We start from the raw sequence: 13,168 nt of genomic DNA, 5'->3' as shown, positions 1-13,168 counted from the left end.
TAAAATCCTTTAGCCAGGAACCTCAACCAGATCCATTGAACCAAGACCTCTGGGGTGGGCGTAGGGCCAGCCTTCCATGTTTCAGTTAGTCCCCAGGTGAGTTTCAAGCACATTCAAGTACAACTACCACTGTCTGCCTGCTGTCATGGACTATGGAATCAGAACACGTGGGCTAGAGTATGTATTAGCTTAGTCAGTTAGTTAGCGTCTCAGGAAGGAATGGAAGCCTTGTCCATGGAAGGGACACAGTGGGTAATAAGTACAAGACCCTTTGATGGGGCCCATTCCAGAACAACCAAGCCTCAAACCTTAGTGATGCCTATACTATGATTAATCGTTCAGAGGGAACAGCACTTCTGTAAAACTGCAGCCCATTCCAGTGGCTTTGTTTTCCTCTGAAAGTGAGATAAGGCTGGCAATGCCAGCTCATGGCTTCCCAGGGTTATTAACATCATGATTGTATATTACCCACTGTCTCCCTTGTGCCTCCAAAAGGTACTTGGTACAAGTGAGCAAGCTGGATGTCCTCACCTTTTTGCCTAAAAGCCCACTGTCTTCTAAAGGATTGTGAGAACCCAAAGCTACTGTGTGCCCTTCCTCTGGGCCCTTCAGAGAGTCAGTCTTCTCCCAACTATAGGTCCTTGTATTTGTTCTTTGCCTGCCTGCTAGTCCATGTGCCTCTTTTTCTCCCTTCTGCAGCAAAGACAGCGGCTATAAGCATAGCTTGATGCATGACTGTGGCCGTACTTTCTCCTTAGAGTCTCGATTTCTAGAAGTCAGTGGAGGGAGAGACCCATTCATGGTGCCATAGGATAGTTGTTGTGGCAGAGGAAGCTTTTCAATGCAGAAAGATAAGACTTTCCATTCTTTGCTTTGTGCTTGTGAGACTGAGGGAGCTTTCTCACGGTCTCCCCTCAATTCCATGTCTCATAAATTTGGATGTCAGCAGTCTCAGAATAACTTTCCGTAGCCATGGTGGGCTACAAACCATGGCAACTGGGTTATTTTTCCGAGCAAAGGCTCCCTGAAGGCAAACAGCACGAAGCGTTCTTCCTGGTTTCTGGGAGCCCTTGATACAGATGGATGCAAATCCCTGGCATGATGTCAGCCCCTGTGCACAACCCCTCCTTCTGGAGAGAGCAGTAACCATTTTCCCTGCACGAACGGAGTCTCTGACTCACCACGTGCCCCTCCACCCCTGTTCAGTGCCGTGTGTCACTGAGATTTCAAGGCCTAGACTTGACTTTTCTCCCTATTATCCACAAAATGGACAGACCTTGTCTGTCCTACCGACACTTGGGAAAATGCAAGGCTTCCTGTATCTAAATGAATACTAATTTTTAAAAAGTATTAATATTCATCCATACCCCCTTTGTCTTTTGTACTGGTAGGATTCAGGATTATTTTTTAATCTTTTCTCTTCCTCCAATGCCAATAACCATTACAGCAGAATACAGAAAGAAGACACAAGCCTCAGACTGCAGGCTCTCAACAACAGTAATAATAATAAAATAGAAAGATGATAGGGTCTCATCAAATAGCTCAAACTGGCCTAATATTAGTGATACTGCTGATTCTGACTCCCAAGTGGAAACATTGTAAGTATCTATCGTGACCATTCTTTGACTAGTGATTAAATTCTACCTGGAATTGACAAAGAAATGACCCTCTGTCTTCTATGCCTCTGAACAGATAGTCATTATATCTCTTCTGGGCATGAAGTAAAGTATTACATTTTAAATGAGATGCAATATATGGGAATTTTTGCAGTTTCTATGGACAAACAAAGCATAGACACAAGTGCATTTTCCATGAGAAAAATTGGAATCTAATTAGCAGTCTAGAGAGACAGGAGTCTGACATGTTGATGCTGGTGTACACAGAGAGGACATGGAACTCTCTGCTTCACGTAGCTGTTGAATCACAGTTGTGGAATTTATTGCCTCAGTGCTAAGAATATTGGTGACCACGTAGAATATTACCTGACCAAATCCAACACATGTTCGCACATGTGTGTCCCAACTTATAGAGTAAACCAAACTCAGATGTCTTAGGAACCATTCCAGCTCCAGAGCCATTTGCCAGGGACACTGCACATTGATGCAAATGTCTGTTTTTGCACCTTGCCTCATACTTAAGTAGTGAGCTAGCTGCTTTTGGATGGATATTGGGGGGGAAGACCTTGGGAACCAAGGGTTAGCATGAAAGAAGGCATGATGGCATGAGAACATGTCACAGACCTCATCTTGTTGCAGTTTGGCTCAGGTCTCTGCTTTGGGGCCCTAAGTTACGATCTGTTGCTTTCCTGCTTTCTATCAGATCTGTTCGAAGGCCCTGTTGGTAGACGCTGACCCCGCCTTCTGACCCCACAGCAGTGCCTTTTTACATTGCTAATGTCAAAGCCTACATCAGGACCTTACACACCTCGGCCTGCCTTTTGGATTAGAGTTTCGCACTGCTTGACAAGTGCTCTTGTGAACTGTAGCCTGTCAGGATCAAAGCCAAACAACTTCTGAAATCCATTCCTACCAACCTCCTTAGTGTGTGAAATCCCTGCCACGCTTTAAGGATAATGGTATTGAGGGTTAGCCAATCAACTCGGAAAGAACTCTGGGAAAGAAGCGTACTCCCGTGTTCTCCAGCAAGCCAGTGTCACTGCTGTGCGTGAGCGTGTGTGCTTAGGTGATGAAATGCGCTCTCCCTTGGCTTAAGATGCTTGGCTTTTCTGCGTGTTCATTCTGCTCCTGAAACCCTTTCGCATCAAAGCTGTGCTTCTATTAAGGCCCTGGCTTGACTTAACAATGGGTCCACTGGTCCTTTGCCAGCATCACAAGTCATCCAGAAACTTCATGGGAAGATGCTATGGGAGGTTGCTGATGACGACTGTCCTATGAAAACAACAGTTCAGAAAGAACCACCTTTGCACTGGGGGTGTCATGCAGTTCTTTCAGAAGTCCGAGTACATCCAGGGTGCACATGTCCTCTGTAATCCCACTCAGATACAAGAAATAGAATGGAGTCCTATGGTGACATAGCATTGAGCTTCCTGGCCTTGATATTCCAAGAGACATGGAGAAATAAATCTAAGGTCACCCCTTTCCTCCTTGGAAGTAGCTTCTTTCTGGGCTGCTGATTTCTATAGGACTATGCAATGTCCACCAAGTTAAGTTTAGTCCATCATAAACCTTGCCTCAGTCGGAACATGATTTATCTGAATACTTACAAACAGTACAACTGAGCTCCCCAACCCCAATTCCTGAATACATAAAGGCTTTTTGCATACAACACATATATGTGTTCCCATATATTTGTACATATGAAAAATACATGCATTTTGCACAAATGTGTATCTACACATCTAGACACAAGCATACATTCATAGTTTTCTGCTACATTGACAATAAAAGTCTCACAGAACTACCACAGATAACACTACAGTATGAAATAATTATAGGAGGAAATGCCTGATCCCATCTGGGATACTTGATGCTCCCCAAGGCCATTTAGTTCTAGACTACCTGAAAGTGCTTTGCTCCTAGGTTCTGCCCTTGCAAGCTCATTCTGGAACAGATGCTGTGTTTTATGTTTGGTGAGGGAGGGTATCTGTGGTTTGATTCCAAACTGTAAGATCGTCAAGATACTCAGGTCTGCATAGGCCACTTGAAAATACACACAAACCATCTTGGCCTTTCCAAGTCATGCAGTGCACCTCCTGAGAGCGGGAAGCTCATTTTGGTACCCAAGTCAAAACACTCTGACTCTGGTCCACCATGAAACCCAGACTACATGGAATCCCAGAAGAAAGTTCCTGATTTGATGGACAGCTGTTGTCTCCAACCTCCTTAATCAGTTTGAAACTCTCCTCAGTTCCTGTGTTTCGGATCATGAGACCAGACTAACCTGGCCCGTGCGGGGTTGGTGTGTCTGCATGGGGAAATGCACTAATCCGAATGTTTCTCTTTGTGTGTGCACCTCTACAGTGTTGTTTACCAGGATGGATTTTATGGTGCAGACATTTATGTAAGTATTCATTAACGTGCATGCCGTCCTCCTTACCTCCAGGAGTCATTCTTTATACAAGTTTGCTCTGAACTCAGTGGGAACAAATTACCTCCTCTGGGTCAAAAGGGAATTCTCACCATGTCTCTCAAGGTAGAAGGGCTGCTGGTCCTGAGCTCAAAGGACAAGTGACTTGCTCTTTGTGGGGAATTAATGACCTGGACTTGACCAACTTTGGAATAGATGAACGTAACTGCACCCATTGTAAAAAGGTGTCCCCTCCCATGCCAGATTAAAAACTCCACCCACAGTGACCTACTGTAAAGTTTTCAGTATGCTCTGTGTGTTTGCAGTTGGATATTCAGAACAGCAGCTGGTAGTTACCAGCTGCAGAAAACAGAAAGGTATTTTCATGGCTGATAGTTTTTCATGCTTTCCTTAAAATGTAATTATTTATCGACAGAGCTGGGAACAATCATTCTTCTCTTTTCTCTGAACACAGCAATAAACACCAAATTCTGCCTCCACAACGTGTGTGACCAGGGGTGGGTGTTAGACCCCGCCTCTCTAATCATTTATTCTCTTTATTTCTCTAAACAGTGCCTTAATCTAATACTGTTTGCCAATTGGTCCCATTTCATGAAACTCCACTTATGAGAATGTATCTCATCTTCAGAACCATGATAAACTGTCCTTACCTAGAGAAGCCACATCCTCATGTTCCCATGATGCCGCACTAGTGTGATGGAAATAGTTTGGAACAGAGTTTAGACTAAGTAGGCAGTAGGGGAGACTTCTCTTTCAATCTCTCTCTCTCTCTCTCTCTCTCTCTCTCTCTCTCTCTCTCTCTCCCCCCCTCTCTCTCTCACACACACACACACACACACACACACACACACACACTTACAACGTACCATTGAGATGACCCCAAGTAAGTAAACAGATTCATACTTGTTTCTTATATACTAGACAAATAAAAACATCAAACCTTATCTCTGTGCAGATTGATGCTAGTTAGTAGAAGCCAGAAGGCCCTGGTTATTTCACTGGATCCCTTTGACTCTCGCAGTGCTGCCATTTTGCAGTGAGGTAACAGTCTCCATCAGTGATAGACTTAGTTTCATTCGGATTGCATCTGAGAGGTTTTCTGTTACCTACAGGTTAGTATACCTTTTGCTCTCTTGCCAGACTACCATGAATGAACATGTCTTTGATTTACCCTGCAAACAATTGACTTCCTTCTATTACGAAGCTTAAGCTGCCTCTCTGTGCCCTTTTCTCCCAGAACTTCAGTTAATGCCATTTCAAGTGTGAGGTGGGCAGAGCCTGGTCCTACCCTTAGGTATAAAGTGAATTGGAGACTCGATCCATAGCCACCGCCTCTGTATAGCCTGGAGTGGGTTGAAGCCAGCATCACTGAAATTAGGGTTTTATTATTATGTCCTTAAACTTGGGAGGCTGCAGGTTGTAGATAAAATCCACTAGAAATAAAACTGCTTGGATTAACATCTGTTCAAGAAAAAAGAAATATGGGAATCCCTAGTTAAAATGTAAAAAAAATTAGTTTAGCCATCAGTTATTGGCTATGTACCTCTCTGGCATCAGTTTCTCATATGTGAAATAATTTATGAATTGTGATCTTCCATGCATATTTCAAATGGATTCCCTTTTTCTGGCCTTGGAGATTTTGTGCAGCATGAAGAAACTGTTGGACAGGGCAAGGATGCCACGACAGCCAACAGCAGTAGAGCAGGGATAGGGAGATGATTCAGTCAATAAAGAGACTGCTGTGCAAACGTGAGAAATTGAGTCCAGAGTTCCAGCACCAACATAAAAGTCCAGGCTTAGCAAGGCTTAGTGGGCACCTATCACAGTGAAGTAAGTGGTGAGCTCCAGGTTCTGTGGGACCCTGCATCACAAAGTGAGGCAGAGATTTGATTGAGAATGGTACCTGCTATTAACCCCTGGTTTCTGCACATGCGTGTGCACACCCCCAGTATGTGTGCCTTTGTTCATACACACACACACACACACACACACACACACACACACACACTGAGAGATGGAGAGCTGAGAGACAGAGATGTGAGAGAGAGAGAGAGAGAGAGAGAGAGAGAGAGAGAGAGAGAGAGAGAGCGAGCGCAGGGAAGGAGCGAAGAGATTCTAGCACTGTATGTAGATCCTAGGGTGCTAGGGGCTACATCAAAAAGTCAAACATAGGTACAGCAGTGAAAACAAAGCAGGCCCAGAGAATCAGTGTGCCACCCTTCTTATGCTTGCTTAGGGGAGGCACTAGTCCTGGAAGGAAAAGCTTACTGTGTACTTGGAGGACATTTTAACCTAGAGACCCGAGTCCTCTGTGCTGAGTGGGGCAGCTCCCAATGTTGTCAGTGTGAAGCTTTTGGGAAAGACTAGGAGCCATCAGGCTCTACTCCCTGGTACCCAATGTTTCCCAAGCTGCTTTCTTTTCAGGCTGCCCATCCCGTTTTTCTACTCTTCATATCATAAAAACATTGTGACTTTTCAGTGTCTGTTCCAAACAAGCGATGAGGTAACCCTGCTGAAATACTAGGTTAGCCTTTCACTTGCCTAGTGCTTGTCCTCTGGGCTCATTCAGACCACTGCAGCACAGTGCTGATGAAGAGGTATGACCCTCTGAGATAGAAGGGAACTAGACCCTGGGACCTCCCACCGCAGCGGCAGAGCAGGGGACCATGGGCAGCTCTAACTTCAAAGGAAGTAAATGGCATGAATTATTTCCTACACTTCTGAATTCACAGAACAAGGCTCAGTCTCACTAGGAACATCATTCTGAATGTGTGGATTTAAGCCACAAGTCTCACTGCCCCGCTGAGGCATCTGAACAGTGAGTCCCACACATTTTAAAGTGATGGTGGGGGGTTGGGGATTTAGCTCAGTGGTAAAGTGCTTGCCTAGCAAGCACAAGGCCCTGGGTTCGGTCCTCAGCTCCTGGGGGTGGGGGAGGGGAAGACAAATAAAACGTGATGGTCGTTATAGAGATTGCCTGAAAATCATTTCCGATTCTGTCTTATGTAAAGAAAAATCTCTGGCCTAGGCCTACAATCTTATTTAATATTGTGCAATAAATAGGTTCATGGATCAAACTGAATCAGCCTGCCCTTGAGGTTTAAGTCTTTTATTTTTTCTATAATCAATTAGGTAAAGCACCAAGTTCCTAGCTTTGGTCTCCTCTAATCAAGGCATATTCTTCCTGCTAAAACCCTTCTCCACCCTTCAGCCTATCAGAGAGGATCATCCACCCTCATAGCAGAGAATTCTCTAAAACTACTGCCCTATACCTTGTGCCCTCATGTCTCCCTCCTCTTGACTTTGTCCTTCAAGATCTTGAGCTCCTGTGACCCAAAAGTAGAATCTCTTAGACATTTCTGGGATTTTTGGTACTGTCAGGGCAATGATTGGAAAGACCTTCTAGACCCCCACAACAAGTTCTTGCCTACAATGATTGTGTTCAACTTTTCAAAGAAGTGGAGTTTGAAGGACTAGGAGCAGATGGTCATTGGTGCCTGGCGACAGCCATAAAGAGTAGTCTTGTCAAGAAATGCCATGGATCCTACGTTCAGGAGAAGCTATAGTAGAGACAGCATCCCTCCTATCTAGGGGAGGTGTCCTGCCAGAAAGTAGGCTCTGGGAAAAGCTTATTTGCTCTTAAGACAGCTCCATATCAGAGACAAGGAAGGTTCTGAGTCAGAACAGGGGGTGAGTAGAATTATTGATCACCAAAGCCCTTTTCCAGGGGAAGGGGGCAATAATACACACTTCTCTTTTAAAAAGCAGGGATTATGCTTTTATAAATAACATATCAAGTGTGACTAATAGCATACATTTTAGTGAAAAGTATTGAAATAAAGTCATTAGTAAGTATTCTTCCTGCTGGGACAGAATAGGGTTTTCAGAATCATGTTTGAGGGTACAGTCAATTATGATTAGAAGTCATGTTAGTAGGTACACGTAGCCTCTGGTCACACGGCATCCCCAGTCAGGAGACAGAGAGACGTGAGTGCCTCTGCTCACGCTGCTTCCTTCTTTTTATTCAGCCTGAGACCTCTGACCATGGAGGGTGCCATTCACACTTAGGATGGGTTTCCTTGCTTCAATTAACCCAATCAAGAAACTCCCCACCAGATATACCCAGAGTCTATTTCCTTAGTAAATGTAGAGGCCCATCAAGTGGATAATTAATTAAGCATCACACTCACTTTAATTAAAAACATGTCAAATTAAATAATAAAGAAGCAATCGTCAGAGCAATATTAATTGAAAGTTGTGGAAATAGACTTCTCCAGACCTACAGAGCCAGGTCCTCTCTTTATGGGTGAAGCAGTAGATGTCACAAAGCTAAATACTGGCCAAGGAGTAGATACGAAGTGCTGGTTGACATTTGCAAGGGGGATCAAAGAAAACGGCATCTGATCCAAAACAGTGATTGAAAATGGACAAAGGAATGGAGAAAAATGATAGGAGAGCAATGGAAATATGAAAAATTCAGAGAGTAGTAACTAAGGCAATTGGATATAATGGCAGGGAGGAGGAGAAGGAAGGAATAGCATATTAACATTACCCAGCATATTAACAATACTGTAATCTTCTGAAGAGAAGGAAGAACACTGAGTCCCCACCTCCAGCACTTGCATCTCACCATTTCAGTACATTTCATGTTGCTCTTTTGTCAGAGTTCCTGGTTGGTACCTGTCTCAGCAAAACTGTTCCTTCACTCAAGTCACACTCACAGTATCTAGGTGTGCTCATTCCATGCTGTGTTTGGGAATAAAAGGAGTGAGTCTGGATCCTTGGGAACAGAGATCGTGAGTCCTCCAACTTAAACCCCAAGCCTTTCCTTCCCAAGACTTTATGTTGACAGGGGTCCAAGTGGGGATGAGCATTAGAGGTCCAGGTGGGGACTAGCATTAGGCTGGCCATCGTCAGTCACTAGGAGGATGCATCAGTCCATTGAGAAATAAAGAGGCTGAGGTGCAGGAGGCTATTTAGTATTCAGTCCACACCATATCATCTCCTCCTCACCACAGCCCGAGAAACAGAGACTTTACCACCTTCATAGTCTTCAGGAAAGGAAGCTTTTCCCCAGAAAAAAAAATAAGTAGAAGTAGTTTGTTCCACAATCATTCCTGACACAGAGGCTTGTGCCTACATGGTCTTCAAACAGAGTTCAACAAATGGGAACTGGACAACACATCAGTTTACAATGGTAGGATTCAGTAAGAGAGAGGGAGGGGAGAGAATGGGAAGGTAACATCGAGATGATTAAGGAGTGGGGCTGAAGAGGTGGCTCTGTAGTTAAGAGCATTTACTGTTCAATCCTGATGATTAGAGTCCAGACCTTGTTAAAATTCTCCTCTCCTTCTCTGCTCAAGACACATCCACTCCTATAGACAGACAGGCAGGCAGACAGACAGACAGAAAAAAGAAAGAGGAAGGGAGGAAAGAAGAAAGGAAAGAAAGATGGAAAGAAAATAAGATGATGATAGAGGCATTTCTAAAGGGTCAAGTAGACCACGAGACAATAATATTTGTACCTGAATTGAAAATGAGCAATGGGAACTAGGAAGAAAGGTAGAAGAGGGAGAGAAAAGGGAGGAAGGGAGAGGGAAAGGAGGAGGGGATGAGAGGGAATTAAAATATATTTGGATGAGTGTAGCTTCATGCTCTGGGATTTTGGAAGAGGAAAGTTAACTGCAATTAAAAAGAAGGGAAGTCAGATGACATTTAAAAATGTCTATACAGATCCATATGGCGGGTCCCTAAATGTCTTCAAGTAGTCAACCACTTTGCTATCTGCCATGGAATCCAGAGTCTTATTTCTCTTCCATCTCATGTGACACACGTGATATATCCCCATGGGCAACTGTTTCCTTTCACAGCCATTCTCAATTTGTTTGGGGCTCTACTGAGGTGAGGCCTGAGTTAAGCACATAAAGGATATGTGCACCCCCAGACTCACTATTTAAAATACCACTGAAGTCCTTGTATGATCAATGCAATCGTGAGGTGCCTCTTTTGCTGGGTGAGCAGAAATGGCTAAACTTGCTGTGTCTGTCTAGGTTGTCCCTGAAAGGTTATATTAGTCCCCTAAGTCACTGACATCAAACCAAATCCTCAGGTAAGCCAGAAAATTCTAACCATGAGATCAGAGAAATTCATAATACTAAAACTGTTGGGGTATAGAGTGAAAAGTGAGAAGCCATGAAATTATCTTTTTAACTTCTTAAAAACAAATATCAGTGTATCCCAAATGCAGAGCACACAGTTTGAGCTCCTCATTCACCTTCCTTATAACTGTCAACGCAAGAATTTTCAAGACTGGCACTGGACCATGTCTAGTCCCCCTTTCAGTCTGGCTGGTTGCTCTCAATACTGAACTAAGAGAAGCAAACTTGTAAATGAATTGCTCCAGGGTTGCTGTCTGATTTGTGCACTTTCTTTTATTTATTCCATTTTTTTTGCATTGAAAACATTACATCTCTGTTTCCTTATAGAGTAGTGTATCAAGAGCCAGTGTATGGCAATAAATTGCTACAGGTATGAATTCCTGACTGACGGAAAACACTCATCATGGTGGATGTGGGTTTGCTCTGAAATCCTGACTAACAAGATGATTCTCGGGAGGGCAAATGTTCTCTAACATAGAGCAGGGGAGCCTTGACTGAATTTTCCAGTTTTAATGCAGCTTTATCCTGTTACTTCTGATATGTCCACAAAGGGGATGGAACACTTCTATGTGTAGACTTGGATGGATCATGAATTTGCCATGCTAGAGGTCTAATGTGCTTTTAATGTCTTGAATTAAAAAAATTAAAAGAACATTTTTTTAAAAGAATGGCCAGGAAGACAGCTCAGCAGGTAAAAACTGGTAAGGCCTGATGTCCTACTTGAGTTTGAATCACAGAAACCCAGGTAGATGGAGAGCCCTGATTCCTGAAGTTGTCCTCTGACCTCTATATGTACACTGTGGTATGTGTGCATAGCACATATGTACACACCACAGAGCACGCACCATACACACACCCCACTTTATGCACATACATATACCCTATAGCACACATACCACACCACACATACACATACACACACACACACACCACTGCATGCATATATATATATATATACCTCACAGCACACATATCATACCACACAAACCATACTATATACACACACACAACACAGCACACACACACCATACTACATGTATACAGACACATGCCACACCACACACAGATCTACATCCATTACATGCATATTGTGGTATGTGTGTACAACATACAAACACACACATTCACTACATGTACAAATACACACAAACACACATGCAAATAATAAAGCAATGATGAAAATAATACTAATAGTAATAAAGTCCTGACTTAAAATGTATCTAAATCCATCAGATGTAAATCCATCAGAGGAAAGAATTTTCAAATTAAGGAGATGGCTCAGATAAAGCACTTGCTGTGCAAATATGAGGACTAAAATTTGAATCCTCCAGAAACCAGATAAAGCCAGATATAATACCACTTGTCTATTTCATCACTGCTGTAGAGAGATATGGCAAAGGCATGGAGATTCCAAGAAGTTCATAGACCAGCTAGCCTAGTGTACATAGAAATTAAAGTAAGGGTCAACACCCAAGGTGACATCCGCACTCCCACTATGGCACATGTGTATGCACACACAGCCATACTGGCCACAAAGTGGAGGACTGTAGGATTCCTTAGAATAGGTTTTCTCCATAATCATTGCTAGGTTCTTTGAATTCACTAGAATATTTAAATCAAGAACTTTATATGCCTCCAGCCATGAGGCACTGCAAAGCTAATATCTCCTATAGTGCTCCCTGCTTTCAGTGGAGTTACTCAGACATTTTCATTCCACTTGCTAACCCCACCTCAAACCAGTAAATCTGTAGGAAATTTAAAATAAATGGAAAAGGAAAAACGAAAAAGGAAAGAAAGAAGTCAACACATTCATCCACCACTGGAAAATGTGGTCTACAGCTACAGAGAGTAAAAGATGATAACCCAGATAGCTTCATGGCACAGGCTTGTCATCCTAGCACTTGAGAGTCAGAGGCAGGAGGATCGCAAGTTTAATGCGGTTTGCAGAGTAAGCCAAAACTAAGATTGCCCAGTTAATGAGACCTTGTTTCAAAACCTGAGGTCAGAAGAAGGCTTGGACTTATAAGTCTGTGATAGAGCACTTGCCCAATCTGTATAAAGTCCTGGGTTCACTTCAGTCTCCAGTAAAGTGTGTGTGTGTGTGTGTGTGTGTGTGTGTGTGTGTGTGTGTGTGTGTGTGTGTGTGTGTGTGTGCCTGGCACAAACATATTTTTCATGAGTAGACTATATAAAACTGTACTGTGCCTTTTTTTCTCCTTTGTTTTTGAGATGGAAAAAACTCCTCTTCCAAGATGTTATTTTTGTCACTGGGTCTGGAGGCACCAGACTTACCAAGAGCTAGGTCTGCTGACCTCAAACAGAAGCAGAGCTCATTTTTCAGACATCAGCAAAAGCTATGCAGAAGCTCGGGCTTTGCTCAGCAAGCTGCAGAGCACAGAGCAATGCAGCTCATCTGAGTCACCTTTTAGAAAAGCAAATTAAAGCAATTTGTATCTGTGGGCCATTTTATGGTGTGTGCATATACACCGAGTTAATGCACAGCCCCACTGTGGCTGAAATATGGATTTCATACAGAAGAGAACTAGGAAAGACTGTATGCAGTATAAATAGGGAGCATGATCAAGTCACCAAATCCTTCTCACCTCAATATCACATATTTCAGGGACCAATACTGTAGCCACCAGCCCGGTAGATGCTTACATTTAAATGCAATTATCTAAGAACCCAGGGGTGGGGGTGGGGTGGGGGGTGGAGCACACCTGTGGTAAAGTGCTTGCTTTGCAAGTCTGAAGAACTGAGATTAGAACTGAGGGTTTTTTTGTGTTTCTTTTGTTTATTTGTTTGAGTTTTAAATCCAAGCATGAAGGCATCTCTTTCTAATCCCAGAGCTAGAAAGACAAACCAAAAGGAAGGTTCTGTAGGGCTGGCTTGGCAGGTTCTAGACTAATGAGAGACCCCACTCTGTCTCAGAAAATAAAATAGAAACAGAAGAAAGAAAGAAA

The 13,168-nt window shown here is 43.2% G+C and overlaps 1 protein-coding gene across 21 annotated transcripts in view; it reads left to right on the top strand.

The window, feature by feature from the left end:
• Nucleotides 1–13,168, top strand: part of Rbfox1 (RNA binding fox-1 homolog 1) — a 1,521,216-nt gene that overhangs the window by 1,469,026 nt on the left and 39,022 nt on the right. For 18 of the 21 annotated variants that reach the window (XM_032912759.1, XM_032912751.1, XM_032912750.1 and 15 more), the window contains one exon: nt 3,981–4,020. The exons of the other annotated variants lie outside the window; for them this stretch is intronic. In XM_032912759.1, the coding sequence (XP_032768650.1) occupies nt 3,981–4,020 (40 nt within the window). The remainder of the gene's footprint in view (nt 1–3,980; nt 4,021–13,168) is intronic. 21 annotated transcript variants of the gene reach the window in all.

Source organism: Rattus rattus, chromosome 9, assembly GCF_011064425.1.
Source record: "Rattus rattus isolate New Zealand chromosome 9, Rrattus_CSIRO_v1, whole genome shotgun sequence".
Taxonomy (NCBI): domain Eukaryota; kingdom Metazoa; phylum Chordata; class Mammalia; order Rodentia; family Muridae; genus Rattus; species Rattus rattus.
The sequence above is the reverse complement of the archived record's forward strand: the minus strand, read 5'-3'. Positions and strand labels throughout refer to the sequence as shown.